At 45.2% G+C, this 22,123-nt stretch overlaps 1 protein-coding gene across 3 annotated transcripts in view; it reads left to right on the forward strand.

Annotated features, from left to right (window-relative positions):
* FRMD4B (FERM domain containing 4B) overlaps positions 1 to 22,123 on the forward strand; it is a 144,608-nt gene that overhangs the window by 67,826 nt on the left and 54,659 nt on the right. Inside the window, exons 2-5 of one of the 3 annotated variants that reach the window (XM_062585698.1) lie at positions 10,679 to 10,744; positions 11,802 to 11,896; positions 14,120 to 14,212; positions 20,697 to 20,781. In XM_062585698.1, coding sequence (XP_062441682.1) covers positions 10,679 to 10,744; positions 11,802 to 11,896; positions 14,120 to 14,212; positions 20,697 to 20,781 — 339 coding nt within the window. Of the gene's footprint in view, positions 1 to 10,678; positions 10,745 to 11,801; positions 11,897 to 14,119; positions 14,213 to 18,886; positions 18,906 to 20,696; positions 20,782 to 22,123 lie in introns of those variants that run through there. The other 2 variants (XM_062585696.1, XM_062585697.1) reach the window with 2 other exon arrangements.

Below are 22,123 nucleotides of genomic sequence, written 5' to 3' on the forward strand. Positions count from 1 at the left end.
CCTTTGATCAGAAGTGCTTGTTTTGCTTTAAAAGTGGAGCGTGGAGCAGTCCAAATCTGTCAAAACCGTTTCGGTGGCTGGCAAGGTGCTTGCTCATCCCGACTGATCCTGCCTCAGAAACGCCCTTCAGCAGCGCAGGGCACGGCTAACGGACCAACACGCTGACTTACTCCAAAGAGCTTAGGAGTTCAGGGTCGTCTTGTTTTATTTACTTCTCTGTGTTTTTTTTTTTTTTTTTTTTTTTTTTTTTTTTTTAAGCATTTAAAGACAGGTCGGATGGGCTTGTAGAGCTTTTATGTCCTGCTTACCTAATGTCTGTTCTAGTGTCTAGGTTTCCTGTGGGGCAGCTGCCAAGCAGGAGAGAGGCTGGGAAGCAAGGGCAGGCAGCGTGCAGGAAAAGGGGGTGCAGAGGGAACGAGCTGGGTGCGAGGGCTGTGATGGGGCAGGGGGATCGAGGGGAGGGAGGACAAGAAGGCTGGGAGGCAAGATGCCCCTGAGATTGGGAAAACTGCTGGTGGAGGGAATAGGGGTGGGAGGGACATTGTGGGGGAGAAGCTGCTTATGTGGGAGCTGTCCCGGAAAGGAGTGCAGCTGCAGAGAGCCCGAGGTAGTGCTGAACCAAAGGAAAAGCACGTTATTCTCCACGTTTGTAGAAAAGTGATACTGGAAGTTGCCAGGGCTGCAGCCCCCAGTTAACAGAAGATGTAGCTCAAAGAAGAGTTTGCTCTAGACGTGGGTGGAGGACAGGATTTGGCCCTGTCCTTTTGATTGCACCTAACACAGAGGTGATGGTTTCTTTGCTTGAAACGCACATGGAGATCTACAAATGAAAAGTCACAGCAGCGATAAGAAGTGCTCTGCAGAGCAGCAGAACACGAGCTGTGTTTTATAAAGACTTGACCTAAGAGCCCGGGGGGTTAACCAATTTGCCAGAAGCTCGTGATTTAGGAGCAAGGATCAGGATCCATTGCAGGGCTGCAGGCATTTCTTCCTGCCCCACGGTCTGGCTGAGCCTCCGCTGCGCGCTCCGTCTTCGGGCGCCAGCGGTTATCGCTTCTTCCAGGGGAGAGGATGCTGCTGCCTCCAGCAGGCTGACTCTGCGTTCGCTCTGCGGGCCTTCCTTAGCGTTGTCACAAGAGCTCTCTGATTTCACAGGATCTTTTTCCCCCCGAGTTCCCAGGAGATTTGACTGGAACAAAACATTACCATGGGCTTGTGCATGGTAATGACCTGATTATTGCGTGTCTCTGTGTTGTATGTGATAAGCATGCCTCTAACAGACACTTAATTTATTAGCTGTGTTCTGCCAAGGAAGCAGATGTTCTATGAAGTATTTCATTGACTTGATATTTAGGGCAGATTTGCACTGATTGCTTCCTATTAATTTTTTCCTGATTTTTAGGATTAACCGTAGAGTTTTGAGGCCTAAGTTGCCTATTTCTGTTCTTTTATTGCTCTTCTTGATACAGTGAAAAGCTGTAGGAACGATAGCATCGACACCAGTGGAATGACATAAACTGTTCGAGAAACACTTTAATATGAGAGACCCTTACTTAAGTCAAGGAGAATGCCCCTGCAATAGTGGGCTGCTCCTTCAAGAAGACCATTGACCTCTTCCCCTGTCGGAGGGTTTTAGCATCTGTTGGTAACTAGCAGGAACATTGGTCCTTGGCAACATCAGGAGACAGGAGATGCTGCCTGGATGCTGGTTGTCAGGTGAAAAGTTTGGGGTCGTCAGAGCAAACAAGGGGTGCTTCTGCAGCAGGACGTCCTTCTGCTTTGTGCTGCCTCAGCATCTGCAAGCGCGCTCTTAAATGTGGTGTTGCACAAGTAGTGTGTGCAAATACCTCTTGGCATGCACACTTGGGAAGAAACTCAGGCAGAAGCTGCCTGTTTACAGTCAGTAGGAAGGACAGAAATACAAGTAGTAACAGGAAATGTAGCCAAGTTGCAGTATTGCCTTACGGGCTGCAGAGGATTTTTTTTTTTTTTTTTTTTAATTGTGTGCTCCTGGTATAAGCCAGGAAGCAGCATCTCTTCTTTTCATATTTTGCTGTTGGCAGAGTAGGCTTTATCTCGTGGTTGGAGTACTGTATCATTTTGAAGATGACTGGTTTCATTTGTTTCTTGGGTTTTCATTTGTCACTATTTTCTTTATCACAATGTGCTGCTCATTTTGATGCCTTTCACATTTGAGCATTTTGGGAAAGGGAGAAGAGATTTAAAGCCCCTTAACTTGCTCAAGCTAGTGGAAGCTTTCTAATGACCATAGCAAGTTTTGGCAGCAGTCCTGTAGGAATCAGCAAATGATGACTAAAATACAGACATATGAAAGAGCTCCTTAGATTTGCTGTTCCCTGAAATGAGAAACACCAGAGTAAATAGAGAAAAGGAGAATTGCATGGAAAGTGCATTGGCGCTTGGCCCTGGAAAAGCAGTTGCCTGCAGTGAAGGAGAACACTTAGGCTGTTGCTTTGCCAGATGCTTTTTACTGGCTCGGGTGGTGGGGCTTACGTGAAAGTCAGTTGATGCTCTGCAGGAGCCAACTTTTTCTTCGTATCTTCAGTTCATGGGACTTTTTTAGGAAGGTGTCCATGCAACCCAGAAAGCCTGTAGACCTCCAGTTCCAGGCAGTATGTTTTATCTCTAAGCCTTTGCCAAAATTCAACAGAACCAAAATTTCAATGGAAAAATACTCAGCAAATTGGTATTTGTACCAGTTTGCATTTAAGTTCTCTCTAGTCTGTCTTTATCCTAAAACATTACCCCTGTGAGTGTCATATATGAAGATGGGTCTTCAGCAAATACCTGTCCCTACCTAGCTGCCCTATGAGACAGAAGGGGAAACTCCAAAGTTCTGTATGGGGGATTTTCTATCACTCCTTCCTTCTGACGTGTCAAGGCAGGCTGTGCTGTAATGGGGTTAAAAAAAAAAAAAAAAAGTGTGTGGGGGGAAGTGTGCACTGGGAATGGGGCTAAACTCTCTTTGGTTGTCCCATGCAAAAGGGCAACGGGCAAAAACTGAACCACAGGAAGTTCTGCCTGAATATGTGGAGGAATTTCTTCCCTGTGAGAGTGACGGAGCGCTGGAGCAGGTTGCCCAGAGAGGTTGTGGAGTCTCCTTCTCTGGAGATCTTCAAGGCCCGCCTGGATGCAACCCTGTCTACCATGCTCCAGGTGACCCTGCTGAGTAGGGGCGGGGGTGGACCAGATGATCTCCAGAGGTCCCTTCCAGCCTTACTGATTCTGTGAATCATCCTGGGTAGGTGAGGCGAAGCCATCAAGGTGTCTTTCTGTAGCACAAAGTGAAGGAAATAGCCAGCCCGTTCATTGCACAGCAAGCTGTTTAACGTTATGCAGATAGTGGCTTCTGTTAAGGTTAATAGCAAAATAACAAATAATTTAAGGCAAAACTTTGGCCCTATTAAAGTTAATGACAAAATTCATTGACTTCATTGGAGCCAGGGCTTCAGCGAAAGGATTTTTTATGGCTTAAGGATTAGAAAGAAGGCGCAGCAGGTCTGGAGACCTGCTATGTCCTCTTTGAAGTTGGTGGAAGCTGTGCCGTTGCCTTCAAAGGGAGCAGGATCATGTCAAGCTGATCACATCCATGCAATTGAGGCTGCAGAGCTACAGCTGGGCAAACCAAATGGAAGAGGCATCACTTGGGGGTCTTTGCTTTGTAGCCCTCGCTGGCAAAGGAGGACGAGAGCAGGATGACGAGATGAGGCTGGACATACAGGGAGTGGGATAACGCAACAAGAGAAAGGTGGCCAAGGACCTGCGAGGGGTGGGAAGGTAAACTGTTCCCAAAACTCCCCCTGCCCATCTGTGCCCACAGGGAGTGCCTCCTGGTGATGTGTCCCTTCTGCGTCCTTCTGGGGAGGACCAATGGGTGGCAAATTAGCTTGGAAGTGTTTTTCAAGGCACTTTTGGAAACCTATTTGGATCCATTAAAAAGTTTTTGTAGAAATGCTGGTATAAAACCAAACTCTTTTTTTTTGGGGGGGGGGGCTGTATTTCATAAAGCTTTGAGTTATTCCCTGAGCGTTGGACCATGACTAGGCTTTGCACTCCCAAAAGATGCACTAGGAAACTCTGAGGTCATTTAAAACATTATAACTTTTTTTGCAGCTTTTTTTCCCCTCCTTCAGCTGCACCCAGGTTCTTTCCTTCCAGAGGGGCTGGTCGGTGCTGCTGTTTACATGAGATGTGCCCAGTTAGGGCAGCTCTGTATTGCATTACGTGCGTGCATTTTATTTCATTTTTTATCAGCCAGTACACGTTCACATACCAGATAAAAGCTGGCCAGTTGCATCGAAGTCAGTGAAGCAATGCTGATTTTGTACAGCTGAGGATTTGATCCTAAATGCCTTTATGACTGAAGAGGAGAAAAAAAAGCCTATTCTGAAGGCTGATGAAAATCTGAGGTCAGTTTACAGGCTTCAGTAGTAAGCTTTAAATCTTTGCAGCCTTGTGAGTTATAGAAGAGAGGTTTGAAAAAATCCCCTTGCAGGAAATTACTGATGTCAGTTTATAGCTAGTTAACTGCAGTGCAGGTAGGAATTTGGAGATGAAATTCTCATTTAAGGACAACACTGATTCTTCCCTGGGCTCATACACCTCTAAGAAACTAACTAGTATGTATGAATTATTTGCCCAAAAATCAAGGGATTGGGATTTCTGCCCTCTTTCCCCCCACCTGCCCGTGCTACCGACTTCCCGTGTGGAAGCTGGAACTGCGACAGAGGGATAACATCTCCTGACAGACCTTTTTCATCGTGCAAGCAAGTGGGAATATTGCTGCTCTTTGCTCTTTTGTTACCCTTAAGATTTTTTTCAGCTCTCTGACTACTTCAACCACCGTGGAATATGTACCTGTTTCAGGAATAAATGATCCGGTTTTTACGGTCGTGCCGTGATGACACACCACAATCTGCTTTCTCGCCTTTGAAACTGCATGTTTAAGGATTTGCATGCTAGCTGTTTGCATAATGAAAATGGATCCCCGTTATCGCTCGTCAGCCTATGCGTCTGTGCGGTTTCTTTTCTGTGTGTAAATCATTTTCTGGAGCTTGTTCGCCTGAACAGTGAAGCTTAACTCAGTGTAGTTACCCTGAGAGGAGCTAATGGAAATAACACGCACGGTGTTGTGCAGCTGGGACCAAATCCCCTATGTCACACTCAGGTGTGACTCCTGGAAACCCCCCTGTGGGCACTTGGTTATAATTGTGCCTGAGCAAAAGGATTTATCTGGAGAGGAAGAGAAGTGGGGGGAAGGGGTTTTCTGTTTCAAGGAGGTTTCTCAGTATAAAAATTTCAGCCTCAATCTTGAAAGTATTCATTTTAAGTGAGTCATTGGACTCGTAAAAGCCTCCCTGAGGTCAGCTGCTAGAGCTGGAGGGGACCCTGTGGATGTCTCTTTACAGACAGCAGCGAATGGGCGGTGTGCGTGCACCCAGCCACCCTGTCTGTACGGCTCTGCAGGATCTGGCGTGAGAGGGGTGTCACGCTTGGGATATTAAAGACGTAGTGCCATGCTCAACTGGTGCTTCTCGAAGCTTAGGGCAGGGTGTGTTGGCCTGGGTGCAGACCCTTTGGGTCTCGTGCTGTCCATCTGAGAGTCCCGCTTGTCCGTCAGTACAGCACGTCTGTGTCTGTGGAGGTAGCTGAAGGTCTGCATCATGCCACATCCCAAGTGAGAGCAGCTGGCACAAGGTGACACATGCACAAGCTGAGCATTTCAGTGGTAGAAGTAGTTGCTCATTTTGTCTCAAAATTATATGAAGCTTATTTAAAATCCTTTCTTTGGCCTGGGGTTGTTTGAGGTTTGTTTTGGCTTTCCCTAGTAGAGAAGACTCCAGACCATTTTAGAACAAAAAAGCAATGAAAATAGGAGTCAGTGACAGATATGGCTGGCTTGGCCATGGAATGTGTCTCTAATTTGTCCAGTTCTGGGAGAGAGGACATCTGGTCTGGAGGGAGTGAAACACATTTGGTTTTGCTTCTGACCTGAACCCTTCATAATTTCCCATTCCTAAGCCACGCTTCAGGAGACATGTTATTCTATCAGCCTCTTTTTTTTCCTCAAGTTTTTTTTTTTTTTTTTTTTTTTTTTTTTTTTTTTTTTGAGACTTCCTGTTTACACACTTCAAATTACTTTTTTTTCTTATTTTTTCCGAAGTTGATGACACACATGGATGTCTAAAAATACTGTGTGTAACAACTGGCTTCAGATAGGGAGGATGTTACTGCTGAAGAGAAATAGCATAAATATCCTGCAGATTTTTTTTTCCCCCCAAATAAACATTCAGGCTCAGGATATCACAGGGAATTGGTTTATGTAGCCAAGAAGTAGACTTTTAAAGGACTGACGTTTTGGAAAATCTGCTGCTGTAACTTTATATGGAGAATTTGTCTTAATTTTTGTGTCACAAGTGAGCTGAAAGAAAAACTGCGCTTTCCTTCTCTTTTTACTTAGTGCATTAGTATGCACTAAGTATTAAAGGAACAGAATCCTAGATGGTGCCTCTGAAGGATCTCAAGACTTACTCAGAACAAAGTTTTGCCTTTTTCCTTTCATTTTGTTAGACTTTCCAGCTATGCTGAAACCTTTCTGAATATTTTAACCTGCTGTAAGAATTACAAACTTGCGCTATGCTTTAATTTTCACACACACGGTTTCTGCAGGAATTTTGTGTTCCTTCTCCTTCATTACGTTCCTTTTCTGTTGGCAATCTGAATAAATCACTTTCTTGCTGAAAGCTTACTGTCATTACCTGCCTATAAGTTAGGAGGCCTGCAGAACCGCAGTAATATCACCCCATTGCAGTGGATAGTGTTTTCCTCTCCTTTTCATTTCTCTCTTTTTTTTTTTCGGTGGCGTAAACCTGGTTTATGCTGGTTACTTGTGCACAGAGCATACAGATGACTTGGAAACCATAAAAATGCAACATCCCTGCATCTCAGTATGGCTTAGCCAAAAAAATTAGGCTCTGCATTATGTTGCTCCGCTAATTTCCTATGGGGAATGAAATGAGATACAGGGGTATGAATTTTACACTGCTGCTTTAGCTAAATATTAATAAGCTTTTAAAAATAACTGCTAAAAAGACTAACATGGGTGCATGTTGCAAAAATATAACAAAATAGATTGTTTGCACAGACAAAGCAAAATCAATGAAAATAAGCTGAAAACATGGGTATGCGTGTGTTTATATATATACATCTCAAGACTGCTCATATTACTTGCCTCTTAACTGAGCCAGACAGCTGTGCTTATCTTGTGATGGATTGTTCCAGCTAAATAGAAAATCAATTACATTGTTCAGATTGGCGAGCCATACTGAATTAAAGACAAAAATGTATCTGCAAGGGGCTTCCAAAGCCTACGTAGCCCTTTGGCAAGGAGGCCAGCGCTTTTGGGGCTGGGGAGCCAAATCCTGGGTCTTTCGCAGAGCCCGAGGAAGCGGATCCAGCAAGCGGATATGTGGCTAATAAATGAATCACCTGGTGTCATTGGAGGAGTCAAAGCTAGGCGCTGGGAGCTTCAGCGCAGCTCTACGTGAGGAGCCACCTGGAGATGACCGCTCTGGTGGGATTGCTCCAGTACAGATGGGCTTGTGCTGCTCTGAGAGCGGCTGGGGTGATCTGCTTCTGATTTGTCTTTGCAAGGAAGGAGAAAGCCAAGAAAAGCGCATTCTCCTGCAGTAGGAATGGGGTGGAGATATTTAGGGTGAGCTCCTGCCTATCTGTAGAAAGAGGGCTGTTGCTGGTTGCTGAAGCTGTGCAGCTGCAAGAAGAGCCTAAGGGCAGAAGTTTGGCTTGACCCTGTTGACATTGGTTTGGTTAGCACCTGAAACCAGTCAGTGCAAAGCTAGTGGTTCCCCAGGTTGCTCACTTGGGTTGGACACAGCGGGTGCCTGCGTCGCACTGCTGGCACCTCTGCCCTGAGCTCCTGGCCGAGGTGGTGACTTAGCAGGGACTTGCCTGTCTGGTGAGGAGGTCCTGCTGTAGCGTTTGCGTCTGGGGGCTGGAGGGGTCAGGTGGAGGAGGTAGATGGGTGCATGGAGCACACAGGAAGGGCTCCAAGCTCCCACCTTGTTCCCTGAGCTAGAGGCAGCGTGGGGTGTTCAACGGGCATCGATGTCCTGTCCCGCTGCGCCGAGCCGTCCCCGCCACGGCGTGGTCCCCCTGACGCAGGCAGCTCGGGGCGCTGCCGTGGAGCCCCGGAGAGCCCTGCAGCTCGGGGCGCGTGCCGTCTCCGAGCCCCGATCCCTCCGGGGGGAGGCAAATTGCAGCGTGGATGTGGGGCAGCGAGGTCTGGCTGCGAGCGGCAACAGAGCTCATGGATTTGCCAGAATAGCAGCGTTTCACTGTGCCTTGTCACCGAGCATCCTGGCACCTTCTGAAGCTTTTTTGATTTATCTTCCCAGGAGTCTGGGAAGCAGCTGTGTGATTTCTTTTGAGATGGAGTCTCAGGTATTAAATATTATCTACAGCAAGATACTGGTGCAATAGTTAATATCAGGAGCTGGATTGGTGTAAGGTGGTTTTTTTAATTGGCTACTGGAAGAAAATTAGGGCTATTGCAATGACTTCAAAAACATACATTTTGTTTTGTTTTTAAAGCCAGTCCCCTGGTGGGTGTGCGGTTTTGCACCCTGCAGGCAGGACTGCGCGGGGCCGACTCGGTGCCCGCGGGAGTGTGGCCGAGGGCCGGGGCTTCCTCCGGGCGCCGAGCCTCCGCGACGTCTCCTGACTCCGAGCAGCGTCCTGAGCCCTCAGCACTTCTGAAAATTAGACTCTTAAGCTTGGTCCTTAAATTTTCTCGTCAAATGAAACTAGGGGTAATCGTATCTTGCCTATCTTCAGGGGCGGCCTGAGATTTAATTACTTAACTTTGGAAGTACTTTGAGATTACCTCGGATTGCTCAATAGAAGCACAAATTATGGCTGGTATTTCTTTTTATGTTTTAATCTTTCCAGCAGTGTTTCTTTATGCTTAGCAAAATGCTTTGTGTACGTTTTTTTATAATAGAAATCTCTTTTACTTAACAATAGACAACCGAAGCAATTAAAATAGAAGTGATTAATGTGATTTTGCTGGGTGAAAGCTAAAGCAGCTAGCAATTAAATAATGGCAACCCTTGTGCTATCTCAGAGCAACAGATGGAGGATGATTTAAAAACGCTATTGGATCAGGCCCTTCGCAACAGGGGCAGATTGGTAACGCTGTGTCGGAGCCAGAAATACGCACCACCTTGAGGAGTATGTTGATGAAATTATTAATTGATGGTAACGCGTGACTTATTTATGAGCGCACGGTGGCAGACCTTCATCTCTACCTAAGAAACAGGCCTGCGATCAGATCTCCTGATAGAGACTCCCGTTCAGAGCAGCGCGAGAAATGAAAGGCAGAGAGGCGTGACGATACCTATGCTAGTCGTGGTGCTACAGGTTACAGCGTACGTCCCCTTCCCCCTCAAGGAAAGGGGGCAGGAGGCGGAGGGGCGCTTGCGGACGTCCCCCTCTCCGATCAGCTGTGCCCTGTCCTCCTTACCGCTGCCCAGAGATCAGCCCGCGCGTGGAGCCGGGAGCGGCCGTGTGCGTGGTGGTGTGCGGCTCCTTTGGGAGCCCCTGTCTAAGCAAGCCACCCTCAGCCTCTGTTTAGAGCTCCGAATTTACGGTCTGCAAGATGCTTGTGCTGCCAGGAAAATGAGTTACTCTGAGGCTGGGAGAATAAATACAAAAGCCAGGTTTCCTTAGCAGCTCTAGCCTTCGGAGAGCTGCAAAGCCAGTCCTCTGCCTAAGACGGTGAGAGACCCAGAATTAGAACAGATTTTAAATAATGTAAAAGCTTTCGTGGAAATGTATTATGCTTCAAAGGACAGATATTAAAAGGACATAATGTGCAGCTATTTCTGAGTTGTCCTGCTCTTGCAGAGGGAAAGATAAATTGTTTGCAGTAGATGAATGTGGTATGAGATGGAACCAAGGCAGTCCAGCTGTATCAGAAGCTGCAAATCTCATCCTCCTCTTAATCATTCAGTTCAAGTATCTGTCTTAGTGTGTGCAGACACGTATATAAAAATCCTATCAAGGCGGTGACTTCTAGTACTTGTGAGAAGTTATTCAAGTGAGAACATTTGATGCACCAGTAGAGCCTTGACCTAGAACAGAGACCAGGGCCTGTCAACAGACCAAATTCAGGCTGACTCATCTGCAGGAACGGTTGGGGAGTTGCAAACTTCTTAGGGCCTCGCTTGCCTCTGTGCCACATCAAAGCAAAAGGCCATTGCTGCCACTTATGGCTAATAGTACTGGCCAGACTAGTTTATCCTCAAATTAAAATCTAACTCAAACTGCAGCTCTCTGATAGCATTGATGTTGCTTTTATCTGATCCAGAGAGCTGCTAAGCACCCTTAATTACAGTTTGAAGTTGATGGGAGTTGAGTGCACTGAAGCAGCTCCCCAGATCAAGTCCTTGGAGAAGGACACTTAGCTTTTGTGCAGAGTCAATTCAGTTATCAGGGCAGATTAAACACCCGTTGCAGTGCCGTCCTTGTCACGGAGCCGCGGGTGGTCCTGTGCAAACAAGAGCTTGTAAAAGCGTTAAAGCAACAACCCCAAAGGCAGATCTTCCTTGTCTTCACCATGCTGTTGCTCTCTTTTCAGATGACTGAAGGCAGGCACTGCCAGGTTCAGCTCCTCGATGACAGGAAGTTGGAACTGCTGGTTCAGGTAAAGACCTCTCTTTCCAGTATCAGGGGCGTGGTTTTGCCCAGAGCAGGCTGTTTTTCAGTCTGTTCTGGCAATGCTTCACATAACTATGTCACTTTTAGAAAGATGGGCAAGTTGTTAGAGCTTTGACCATAGGTGAAGTCTTAAGCAGTGCATGAGTCCGATTTACAAAGGAAGAAGTGTTTGGACTCCAAAGTCCCACGAATTTTCACGTGTTTGTGTTACTTCTCACGTGGAGATCTAAGCGTCTAAATCACATAGACACTGTAAATGCTACTTCTGCTACTTCTATGTGCTGTTAATTACTACTCTGGTTACTAAAAAGGAAGAATGTTTGCTGTTGTGGCCAGGTTCCCTTGCTGATGTGTTAGCAGTGCTATTGCTGTGTAAAGCTGTGATGTTTGAAGAAAGAAGTTGTATCTCTTATTAGAGACACGTGCAAGCCCTTCCAAGGACCTGCACTAACAGTAGTATTTCACTGGCACATTAGTGCAAAAGGGGAAAAATGTGTCATTAGTTTCTCACTGTTTTCCATTTTGTGTTTGGAGGACTTTAAATGGCTTTTGGGAAAAAAAAAATCTATTCTCTTTAAGATTCATAGTGTATATCAAATGCATCATTCCAGTGGTGGTGGTCATACTTTAGAAGGGAAGAGAAGTCTACGTTCTGGGATGTGTTTTATTCCTATAACAGAACCTAAAGAACTAGTTTGTCTAGAACTCAGCATCCCCTCAGCTAAGTCCGTCATGTTGTAAGTTCAGAAAAGCCTGAATTCAGGCCTTTCTCCCTTAGTAAGGAGAAGCAACAGTTAGTCTATTCACATCAACTTCATGCAGCGGATTAACAACGTAATTGCCTCTTCATGCTCTGAAGTCTGATGTGACTCCATTGAGACACACTGTCCAGCTGCCAAAAGACTTGTGCAACTGCTTGAGTATCACACAACAAGGCTTTTACCTGCTTGACCATATTGACTTTTATATTATTGGTTGCAGCAAGAACTTTTATTATAAAGACTGCACTGAAATGATCTAAATGATTTTGATTCTTTCAACAGCCCAAACTTTTGTCTCGAGAGTTACTGGATCTGGTGGCCTCACATTTTAACCTGAAAGAAAAGGAATATTTTGGGATAACGTTTATAGATGACACGTAAGTATGTTAATTGATTTTAAATAGCCGTACGATCACGGCAGTGTGAAACCTATCCCAGATACTGTGGGAGCTCAGCGTAATGGCAAGGTGACTTCTTTTAAAAAAGATTTTTGTTTGGCTGAGGAAAAACAAAGACACAAAACAGTAGCAAATATTTCTAGTATATCTTCCTGATGCTTTTACTTTGCATGTTTGTCTCACAAGGTGAAAATTTAATTCAATGGTTATTACCCATGCAAATGCCTCCAGCTTTCCTAGTCCATGCTTTTAATAGCAACAAAAATCAGATTTGCATATATTTTTGAAATGAATCGCTTTGCATGTTAGTCTAAAATCCATTATTGATGAGTCTCTTAAACACTAACTTCCTTAACAGCACCAAAGCAGGAAGTTTGATAACCCCTTAAACAACTTCCCTCTAGCTTCTCTATTACTTTTAGATGTTCAAGCTGTTTTGCAGACTACCCAAAAGAGCTGTAAAAGCAGCACTGAATTTTAAATGCATAACTCCCTTTCCAATAGTTGCACAGTCACAGCCACGCTGTGGTGCTGGGTGCAGCCCAGCATCGCTGCTGATGCAAGTGGAGCAGCTGAGGAAGCTGCTGCCTGTTGAGTTACGCCCTTAGCTTGGACTGCCAAGGTCAGTGAGGTGCTCAAACCGTCACTACAGCATTGCAGAAAATCTGCTTCTGCTGTGTTGACCCAGCAGCAGCCAGGTTAATTGAAATCTCAGGCGCTGTGTAGACTGATGTGGTTGGCGGTGTGCTGAAATGTTGAACCAGCCTGGTACTTCCCCTGCAAGAGATGTTACCCTGCAGCTTCCCCTAACAGCAGGCGCAGAGCTGCTTATGGTCAGGATGGTGGGGGGGAACAGAGTTGTTTGCTAGTATGAACCTTTTTGTGCCTAATGAGATTATTAGTCCTTGTTGTACTCTACAAATTTGCTGCTTTTTGTCTTATCTTTAGATGGAAGCCTTTGCTTACAAGTCCCATCAGAGCTGTGGTTCAGGTCACCCTGTATCAGCAGCTCACACCTGCAGGTGCAGTAGTGCCTGCTGGGGAAAGCAGCAGTGGAGATACCCCTTGCTGTTTTTTACCGTGGTGTTAGGAGCCACTTGCCTCTGCAGCCCTTACTGGAATAGCGTGTTATTTCTAAGTTATTCTCATCTTGGGCTCTCTACACTGTATTTTTGCAATACTCTTTTTCCATTGTGAGAAAATACTTTTTTCTGCCTCCCTCTTTATATTTTTTTCCTCACCGTAAATACCTTGAAGATGCTGTTTAGACTTGTTTTTATTTTTCTCCCCAGAAGAACCGCCATGAAATTCTTCTGGGGTTTTCTGGTTGCTGGTGCTGCCTCTGGCTGAGCTTCCTCAGAGGGCTGCCAGGGCTGTCAGCTTCCTGAAGTCACCGGGGCACTCCAGAGGCACCGGGCTGGGGGTGGCCCCGCTGCAGGCCTGGGTGCCTGGTGTGAGCCTGTCGCCTCTGGAGGGCACCCATGCTCTGTGGCCTGGCAGTCCTGGGCAGCATCCTCGCAGCAGCAGCCACCTCCGCTCCCCCGGCTGCCCCAGGATCCGGAGGGTGCTGTTGGCGCTTGACGGGTTTTTCTCTTCTTTCTGATTTGCTTCCTGTTTAAATCCAGGGAGCTGCTGCAAAGTGAACTGCTTTACACACCTGCCTGGTTGAATTAGTTTGCCTGCATTAAAGCTCTCTGCTTCGAAAATGGTGTCTTGCTTTAAGCTGGACCTGGTAGTTATTAAGAACATGAATAGTCCGGGATATGGTAGCGGAAAGCTAGTCTGAGTGTGGGCAGAAGGGAGCATGAGGTCGGTCTTTGCAGTGCACAGGCTTTGGACCGTAGCTACGCACAGACCCTTAGGTGCTATATGAACTGGAGTGGCTGCTTTGAAGTCCATGGAAGTTCCCCCATTTACACCCAAGGAAGGCCTTCTAGTTTTTTTCTGAGTGCCATCCTATGAGTTCTGTGCTGCAGCTGAAAATACATCTGTAAAGCCCGTCCAAGAGCGAATTATGGCAAAATGTGAAAGCTAAGGCAAGAGGAAACGTTTGATCAAAAGTTTACCTGCCTCAGTCAGAGCCGAGGTTGGCACTTTTTAAAGTAGCACTAGGAGTAAACACAAGAACTGGAAAAAAAAAGAAACGTGTTTCCACATTTCCCCTTCCCAGTTTTTAATAGACTCCCCAATTTGTTCCTGCAGAGGTCAGAGTGTCTGGCTGCAGCTGGATCACAGAGTCTTGGACCATGACTTGCCCAAGAAACCAGGTCCGGCTACTTTGTTCTTTGCAGTTAGGTGAGTAATTGTTTCCATAAAGAAAACACTGCCAGTTTGGTTTATTTATCACCACATTTTTTTGTTGAAAATCACTGATTACTGATTTGATAAAGGAAATAAAAGTCAAAGCAATATATTATTTTTAGAAAGAGATTAAGTCTCAGATAGGTGCTGTTCTCTTTTGTATTTAGCTATGAAATAAGGTAGCTTGGAAGTTGTTACTTTTTAAAATGTTTATAGGGCAAAACCTACTTTAAATATCTTGTTTGCTTGATTTGTCTTTAATAGTGTTAAATTTTATTACAGTTTGTTTAAACAATTATACTTTTTCTTATTTCTGTGTTTACTTAAGGTTTATCTGTACTTGAAAGGGATTGCTGATAGATTCTCTGCTCACGTAGCTTAAACCATCCCCCAGTAGAGAGAAAACTCCCCGGCAAAGTGATGATTTTGGCCAATGTAATTGCATTACTTTAGGGCTTTTGCTGGCAAAGCTCTGCAAGTTAGGATATATTTTTGCAGGCTTTTACCTGGCAGAGCTGTTCTGGCAAAAAAGAGTAAGTGTGGTATTCTTATTATTGCTGGAGTTTTTGTTTTCTTTGCAGTCTACCAGGAAGCTGAGAGCAAACTGACCTCATTTACTTTTCGTAGCTTGATAAATTTGTGTGTTGTGTTTAATCACTCAAAGCACTTCCAAAGCAGAGCCTTTCATGTAGCTTGGTAGGTTGGCACCAGCACTCTGCCGCGTCCTCTGCAACCTAGTCATAGAGGGAATGGTTCCAACAAACAGCACTCTGTTTGCTGAATTCATGCTTACTTGTGATGGAGCTCATGGCTTCTCTTCTTTCTCCCTTCCATGTTTAACAGAAGAAAAAAAATACACTAAAACATCCAGTATTGAGTGTGTTTAACTAGAGGTTAAACCTAAGGCTGGATGTAGGCCTTCCTGCGTGCTCTACCTGCTGGTTGGTGCCATGCCTTCACTATGACATTGTCACCTCCTTACATGCGATGATAAAAAGTGGGAAGTTTAAAGGATTCTGATCACTTTGAGGATCTTCTCCGCAGATAACGCTAATCTTGACTGCAGTAACTTATGCCAAGGGTTATGCCAAACTGTTGCCCAGACCATCTCAAGAGTGAAAACCATGTGAAAGCTGTAAAGGCAGCTGTATTACCTGAGGAGTTGTTTGATTGGGGCAAGTGATATTGGGTCATAATTTTGGCTTTCACCACTCTTGAATGCAAGATAGTCCTTTATAAGACAGGACATAAGTACCTGAAGGGAGGGTGTCAAGGGGGTGGGAACAAACTCTTTTCAGTTGTTGCATATGACAGGGCAAGAGGCAATGGGCAGGAATTGAAACACAGGAAGTTCTGCCTGAACGTGAGGGGGAATTTCTTCCCTGTGAGAGTGACGGAGCGCTGGACCAGGTTGCCCAGAGAGGTTGTGGAGTCTCCTTCTCTGGAGATCTTCAAGGCCTGCCTGGATGCAACCCTGTCTAACATGCTGTAGGTGACCCTGCTGAGCGGGGAGGTTGGACTAGATGATCTCCAGAGGTCCCTTCCAGCCTTACTGATTCTGTGACACGCGGAGAGCGAGGCAAGAGTTAATGCATAAAGAGTGGGCTTATAAAAATTATTTTCTAGAAGTTAATTTTAAGCCTGACTACTCCAGGATCGTGGAATCCAAAATAAGCAATTAGGAGCCAAGGAAGTGGGCAGAGAGTGAGAGGATTGTGCAGGGCAAAAGCAGGAGGATACAGAAATAATTAGCAATGAAAAGCTATCTGATCCGTAGAAAATGGATGTTCCTGCAGAAATGCCTCTTCAGAATCTGCAGTTTTCTCTTTTGTCACAACCTCTTGGATAAGTAAGTGACTGAGCCTTTGCTCGGTTGCATGTGCCATGGGTAGTTAGCTCGCAGTCACTTATCTCTTGTGAACACGTTTGTCTTGTCATAGTCTTTTTTTTTAACTGAACTCTAATGTGAGCCGCAGAAATGCGCGGAGCACTACTTTGCGCCCGCAGCTCGGGTGGTAAAACACAGATGAGATGGAAGGGCGCTGCTTCCTCGGCGGGCTGCATGTGCCGGCCACAGGCAGCGCCTGCGCGGCCCTCGGGCAGCAGGGAGAAGATGGGCAGGAAGCAGCTTTACTTCCCCTGGCCTGGATGGTCTCCAGCCAGGTGGCTAAAGTGCCAGCGATGGATGCTGCTGCAGGGTAGCCCTCCAGCTGTCCTGTGAGCTGTGGTCTTCGACTACAGGCTGCTTCGGAGGAGGACTGCAACAGCCTTTCTGAGCCTTGATTTGCAGCACCTACAATTTGCTTTGCTGCCCAGAGAGCAGTTTTGTGTGTTCTAGCATTTAATGGCTCCTGGAAGGCCCTTGCCCTTGAATATAGGTATAGTCATCAATGTTCATTTTTTCTCTAACAGAGGTCTGATTTAGCAGTTCTGCTGTGCGTTGACTCATCTGGTCTTGACTCAGGCTGGGGGTAGGTGTGTGAAAGAAGGTTATAGAACTGAATGGAATATTCCAAGAAGGAAAATGAATCTAATATCAGAATTTGAGCTGAATGTTCCTCTGGGTGGGAGCTGCAGGTTAAAATGAACTTCTGGCCAGTGAATATTAATTTGGGATTACTTGGTTTCTTATGATGACTGTCAGGATTACCTAACTCTTGTTAAGTACAGGATGCTTAGTACCTTTCTAGAGCAAAAGCCTTGCTGTTTGCATAGCATTTTGAAGATGAAAAGTGCCAATTTAATGCCAGGTATTGACCCTGTTTATAAAACCATCTTCAACTATTTTTTCTGCAACAAAATTTCAAGTAAAGTGATGTTGCAAAGAAAACTAAGTATTTAAGTATAGCAACATGAGGTAATAAGCCACCATTCTCATAAGAAGTTGGCAAATGCACAACAGCCTCAGTCCTCAGTATTTTTCCATACTGCAAGGACCAGTTTGCATCAGCAGTACTAGAAGTACGGGGGGATCCACAGCTACCTGCTTATGCCCCTCCTATGGTTCAAAACTGCTTTTGCAGTTCAGTAATGAAATACCTGATGAATCCTTTCAGGCTTTAATTGCTTTTCTTCAGTTGGTTGAAAATTAGTTCAATCACGTAAGTTTGTGTGGTACGTGCAGCTGGTGAAGGACTGTATGATGTTGGTTTAGGACTTGAAAAAGCATCATTCTAGTTTAAGATTATGACAGCACCGGAGATAAAAAAACAGAACATGTGCTTTACTGTGTTGCCAAACATGCCTGTCATCCCTTGAACATCCTTATCTCTGCAGGCCAGTGTTGCCTGTCTGTACCATGGTGATAAAACCGTGCAGCTTGTACCACAGAAGAAATAAAATACATCAACCCAGGGTGGGAAAGGGGGGCAATGCCTCACCTGACATCTCTTCCTTGGATTATTAGAGGTATTTCTATTCTGTGGGAGACAGCAAGGGCTGATATGTGTCAGAAATAACATGAGTCTTCTCTGTTTGGTGTTGTGCCACTTTCTTTTCCCTCTGGTTACTTGGATTACCGTATTTTGGGCAAGGGCGGGGGGGGGGGGGGGGCAGAGTGCTATATTTTTTTCATGCAATGGCACTTCTACCTAATGACTGCACTGAGTCATCTCAAGAGCTTATGGTGGTTTAAGATTAAAGTAGAGAAAGTAGTGCCATAGTGCCTTCGCCACTTCTGCATCTATGAAACACTTATCCTCCTATTCAAAAACTAATGTGGGAAGATTCATGAGTGTACAAAAAGGCTTCACTGAGGCCAGCAGACGCATCAAATGCTCACCATTATGTAGGACGTAATGTTAGGACTTTCTGGTGCTGTAAACAGCTGTGACCTGGAGAACCCACTCTGAAGAGGGGCAAAGCGCTGCCCTATCTATAAAGGAAATGATAAGCCACATCTGACATTCTTAATTGAAAGAAATTGCAAGAGCAAACCCATCAGTTGAGGAGAATTAGTTTTTCAGGCCAGTGGAGAGAGCAGGGCTCTTGCAGGTTAAGTAGGGTGCAAACTTGTAGGTGCTGGTCTGACTGCAGGTCAGGACAGTCTGTAACAGAGAGGCTCTTAAACACTTATAGCTCTACATTTCTGGAGAGAAACATTAAGGCAGATGTAAAGTGAGGTTTAGCAGAGCTATTGAAAAAAATGGTATTTAGTACGATCCAGAAGGGAATGGAAATGCACATGGCTCCTACAGTTCTCTTTCTGAAAGATGAGTCATGGAAACATATAAAATAGCCTTTCACATCCCTGGGGCAGGATGCTGGGCTTGGGTCTGTTCTTGGGCCAGGCTGCATACCTATAAAACGGATAAATTGTTATCTCCTTATTCTGCAGAGGTATTCTGTAGAGTGCTTTAAAATTAATTTGGCGTGTGCTGTAGGAATGTGAAATATTAAAACAATTACTATTTAATGTGGTGTTTGTCTCAAGTTGCAGTGTAAATATTGCATAAGGGCCTGACAAGTGCAGCAGATGTTAGCTCTGTTGCCTGCAACCACTCTGGGCTTTTTCCGATGTCTTGCAAATCACCTCTACTAAGACGTCGGAGGCTGCAGCGGGAGCGCGTGAGGAGCCTTAGCCCCATGGCTGGGGCTGTGCGGGGGTCTGGCCTGGATCAGGGCTGCTCCGGTGAGTGTGCCAGGCTGTGTGCTCCACACTGGCCATCCAGCCCTCCTGGTACCAAAGGTGAGAAAGTGAGCGGCCCCTGTTTGGCTTACGCTGCCGGGCTGCTGGTTGTCCCTCGTTCTCGCTTGGTTGGAGAAGAGAGTGTATCCTTTCCCTTCCGGCACTGAGTGGGGCAGTCTGGATCCAGCATGTTTATCAACGTTAAGGAGCTGGCTGTTGAAAATGAATCCTGCCTTTATACAGCTAAAGGAGGGTTGGCAGGACTGTGTTCATACAAATTTGTCTCTCTTTTTAAACTAACTTGGCAGTTCCATGTTCCACGAATTAGAGGCGTGTTTTCTCTCCACCTTTTAATGTGCATCAGCACTGTTTAGCTTAACGCCCCAAGTCAGTGAGAAGCACACAGACAAGTTGTGTACAATTTGCAGAGTGCCAGCTGTGTACATCATGTTTTATATGGGTATATAACAAACTGGGACCCATCTGCTAGGCTAAAGTAACTGGTAATTGAATTACTGTAGTTGGTAGTGCCTTTGCAATGCGTGTCACTTATTTGCACGTGAGCTGTCCTGTAAACCTATACTTCTAGTGGCAAATTTTGCCTGGAATATGTCTTAGACTGGTAGGTTATAGTGGGATTAGCTACTGATTTGTGATGCACTGGCTTTTCATTACTAGCTGCTTCTCTCGGAGCAGGGCACATGCGAATAAACTCTGGATTTCCAGGTAAGCTGCGGCCACAGCCAGGCTGTGCAGCGTGACCATGGAGTCTGTGCGGGGACAGAGGGAACCTCCTCCTCTGGCCACACAGGGACACAGAGCAGGCTGATGCCTACTGTGGAGAGTTTATAACACGGGACATGGGAATGGCAGGATGCGCCCTTGGCCTGGTGAGGAGGAAACTGGAGATGGGCCGTGGAGGAAGGCAGTGACCGCTGTGCAAAAGGTTGCCTGCAGTGCTGAACCAATTGCAGCCCTTGCACATAAACTCTTTATTTTTGGTGCTGCAGTTGTCGTTAGCATGGATGTGCCTGGCCAGCTGGAGCCATCATCCTTCTGGTGCTTTTTGTTTGGGGAGAGGTTGATGGCTCTTGGCCTCTGACTTCTTTCTCCTCCACAAGGGAAGAATATGCCTTAGCAATGCCGTTAGGATTCCTAGTCCTCACTGAACTTGTCTTTCTTCAAAGAAAAGTGAGAGCTTAGAGGCATAGATCCACGCCAGTGCCTTGCAGTTAAGGTTAAATCAATCTTTATGAGTTAAAAAGTTAAAATGAACGACTAGAAGAGGTATTAGAAGATCTAGTCTTTCTCCCTGCATAGAGTAAGAATTAGCCTACCAACATCATCCCTAGCAGATGTTTGTCTAACCTCTTCTTAAAAACCTGTCTGAGGACACTAGTGCAGCCTGGTGCAGCTCACGGGCAGGATTTGTCTTGGCAGCCCTGCTTTAGCCACCCTGCTGTGCTACCGCCCACCCTCTGCAGCACTCCAAGGCGGTTTTGCTGAGCTGCAACACGCAGTTTTGAGTTGCCCTTTCCAATTCTGTGTTTTTCGTCTGCCTAGCAGGGATGGGTTTTGCTCTTTTAAAGCCAGCAGGGTTTTCAAGAGATGAGAAGTCATCAAATATCTATGATCTATTGAACAAGGAGTTTGTCGTTCCCTGTGTGCTGTCGGTTCAAGATTTTCTGCTTTTTCTCTCCTAATAGGCAGGAAATTAAGTGCAGTAACTCATAGTTCCTCTGTACCATTTGTATCACTAGGGAACAAAATGTTGAGGAAATCAGAAAGATTTGAGAGGAAGATGAAACCTATTCAAGAAAGTAACATTGTTCTTTTTTTTTAACTTGTCAGGTTCTACATTGAAAGCATTTCCTTTCTCAAGGACAAAACGACTGTAGAGCTGTTCTTTCTGAATGCAAAGTCTTGTGTACACAAGGTAAGACACAGTGTCTATTGGGACTTCTTGTAGTGTGTTGCCCTGCTATTGCTCCCTCTGTCACCTAGACAGTTCTGCAAACTAGATATGAGCTAAATCTAATTTCTAGATCATACCGAATCATTAAAATCTCAACATACTTTCTCTCTTCCTTCATTTAAACACTGATGCTTTAAGCAAATGGACAAGGAGGGTGATGGTTTCCTGATCCTGTTCCCACAGCCCCCCGTCTGCTCACCAGACTAGAATATTTCAAATATACTTGAGCTTTTGAGCTGTTTGAAGTCTGGGTGGTAACTCTGCAGATCAACTCTGTCTCCGAGTGACATATTCTTCTTGCACACTTCATAATAAAAGTTCAAGGCAAGCATCTCTTTACTGATCTCAAGTCAAATTTGGCTGAAGAGCAAGAAAAGCTTTAGGTGCTATAATGTGAACTTTGTTCCTAGTTCCCCAATTTTCTGGCTTAATTTAAGTCAGTGAAGCAGTAAAGTACTGAAATCAATAAAGAATAGTAATCAAGACAGAAATTAAAATGCTTTTTATAGCTTCTCTCTGGCTAAGAAGCTTTCACTGTTTTCTTAAAATGTTTAAATCAGTAAAATATATTTTAAAGCTACTTAGCGATGTGATAGCCCAAGTTTTGAGTGGTAAGTTTGATCCACTACTGATCCGTCTTGGTTTGAATAATGGCAGCGCGGCAGCTACTTCTGCCGGGCCCCAAACCTTAGGTGCAATAGCAGCCACGTTTCAATGACTTTGCTCTGGCAATGCCTAATGTTTCTGTGATGTCCCTGTTAATGTCAAACTCGGGCAGCTGGCACTTCTGTTACTTGTGGCTCAAACAGTCTGAGAAGATCGCTCACTTCTCTCAGCCTTTTCTTGGGAAGCAATCGTTTATTGTTAGCCAGGGTTGAAGTTCAATATAGTATAAGGGCCAAAGTCTTTCACTAGTCGCTAATTTTTCCACCTTATGTTTCATATTCAGAGGATCGTCATTCAGTACCCAGTATTTGTTAATTCGTGGATGGATCAGAAACCTTACATGAGAGTGGTTAATGGCAAAGTTGTAACTGTCATTTATCTAGGAATTGTTATCTGGAAGAGTGGAGGAAATTGGTGCCCTTTTACGAAATGTTTTTTGCTATAAAAGCACTTCAAGACCTCACTGGTTAAGATTAATAAAAAACAAATCTGCAGTTGGCATATTTGCTTTTTTAAGTAAAGGATCTTGGCAACTTCTAGAGATTCTTACAGGGAATGAATGCTGGAGCAGTTTAACTAGACAGAAAATGCAAACAACTTTGGAATTGGAAAATGGGACCGGTTTTAGTCATGAAAT

This window comes from Rhea pennata, chromosome 12 (assembly GCF_028389875.1).
Source record: "Rhea pennata isolate bPtePen1 chromosome 12, bPtePen1.pri, whole genome shotgun sequence".
NCBI classification, from domain to species: Eukaryota; Metazoa; Chordata; class Aves; order Rheiformes; family Rheidae; genus Rhea; species Rhea pennata.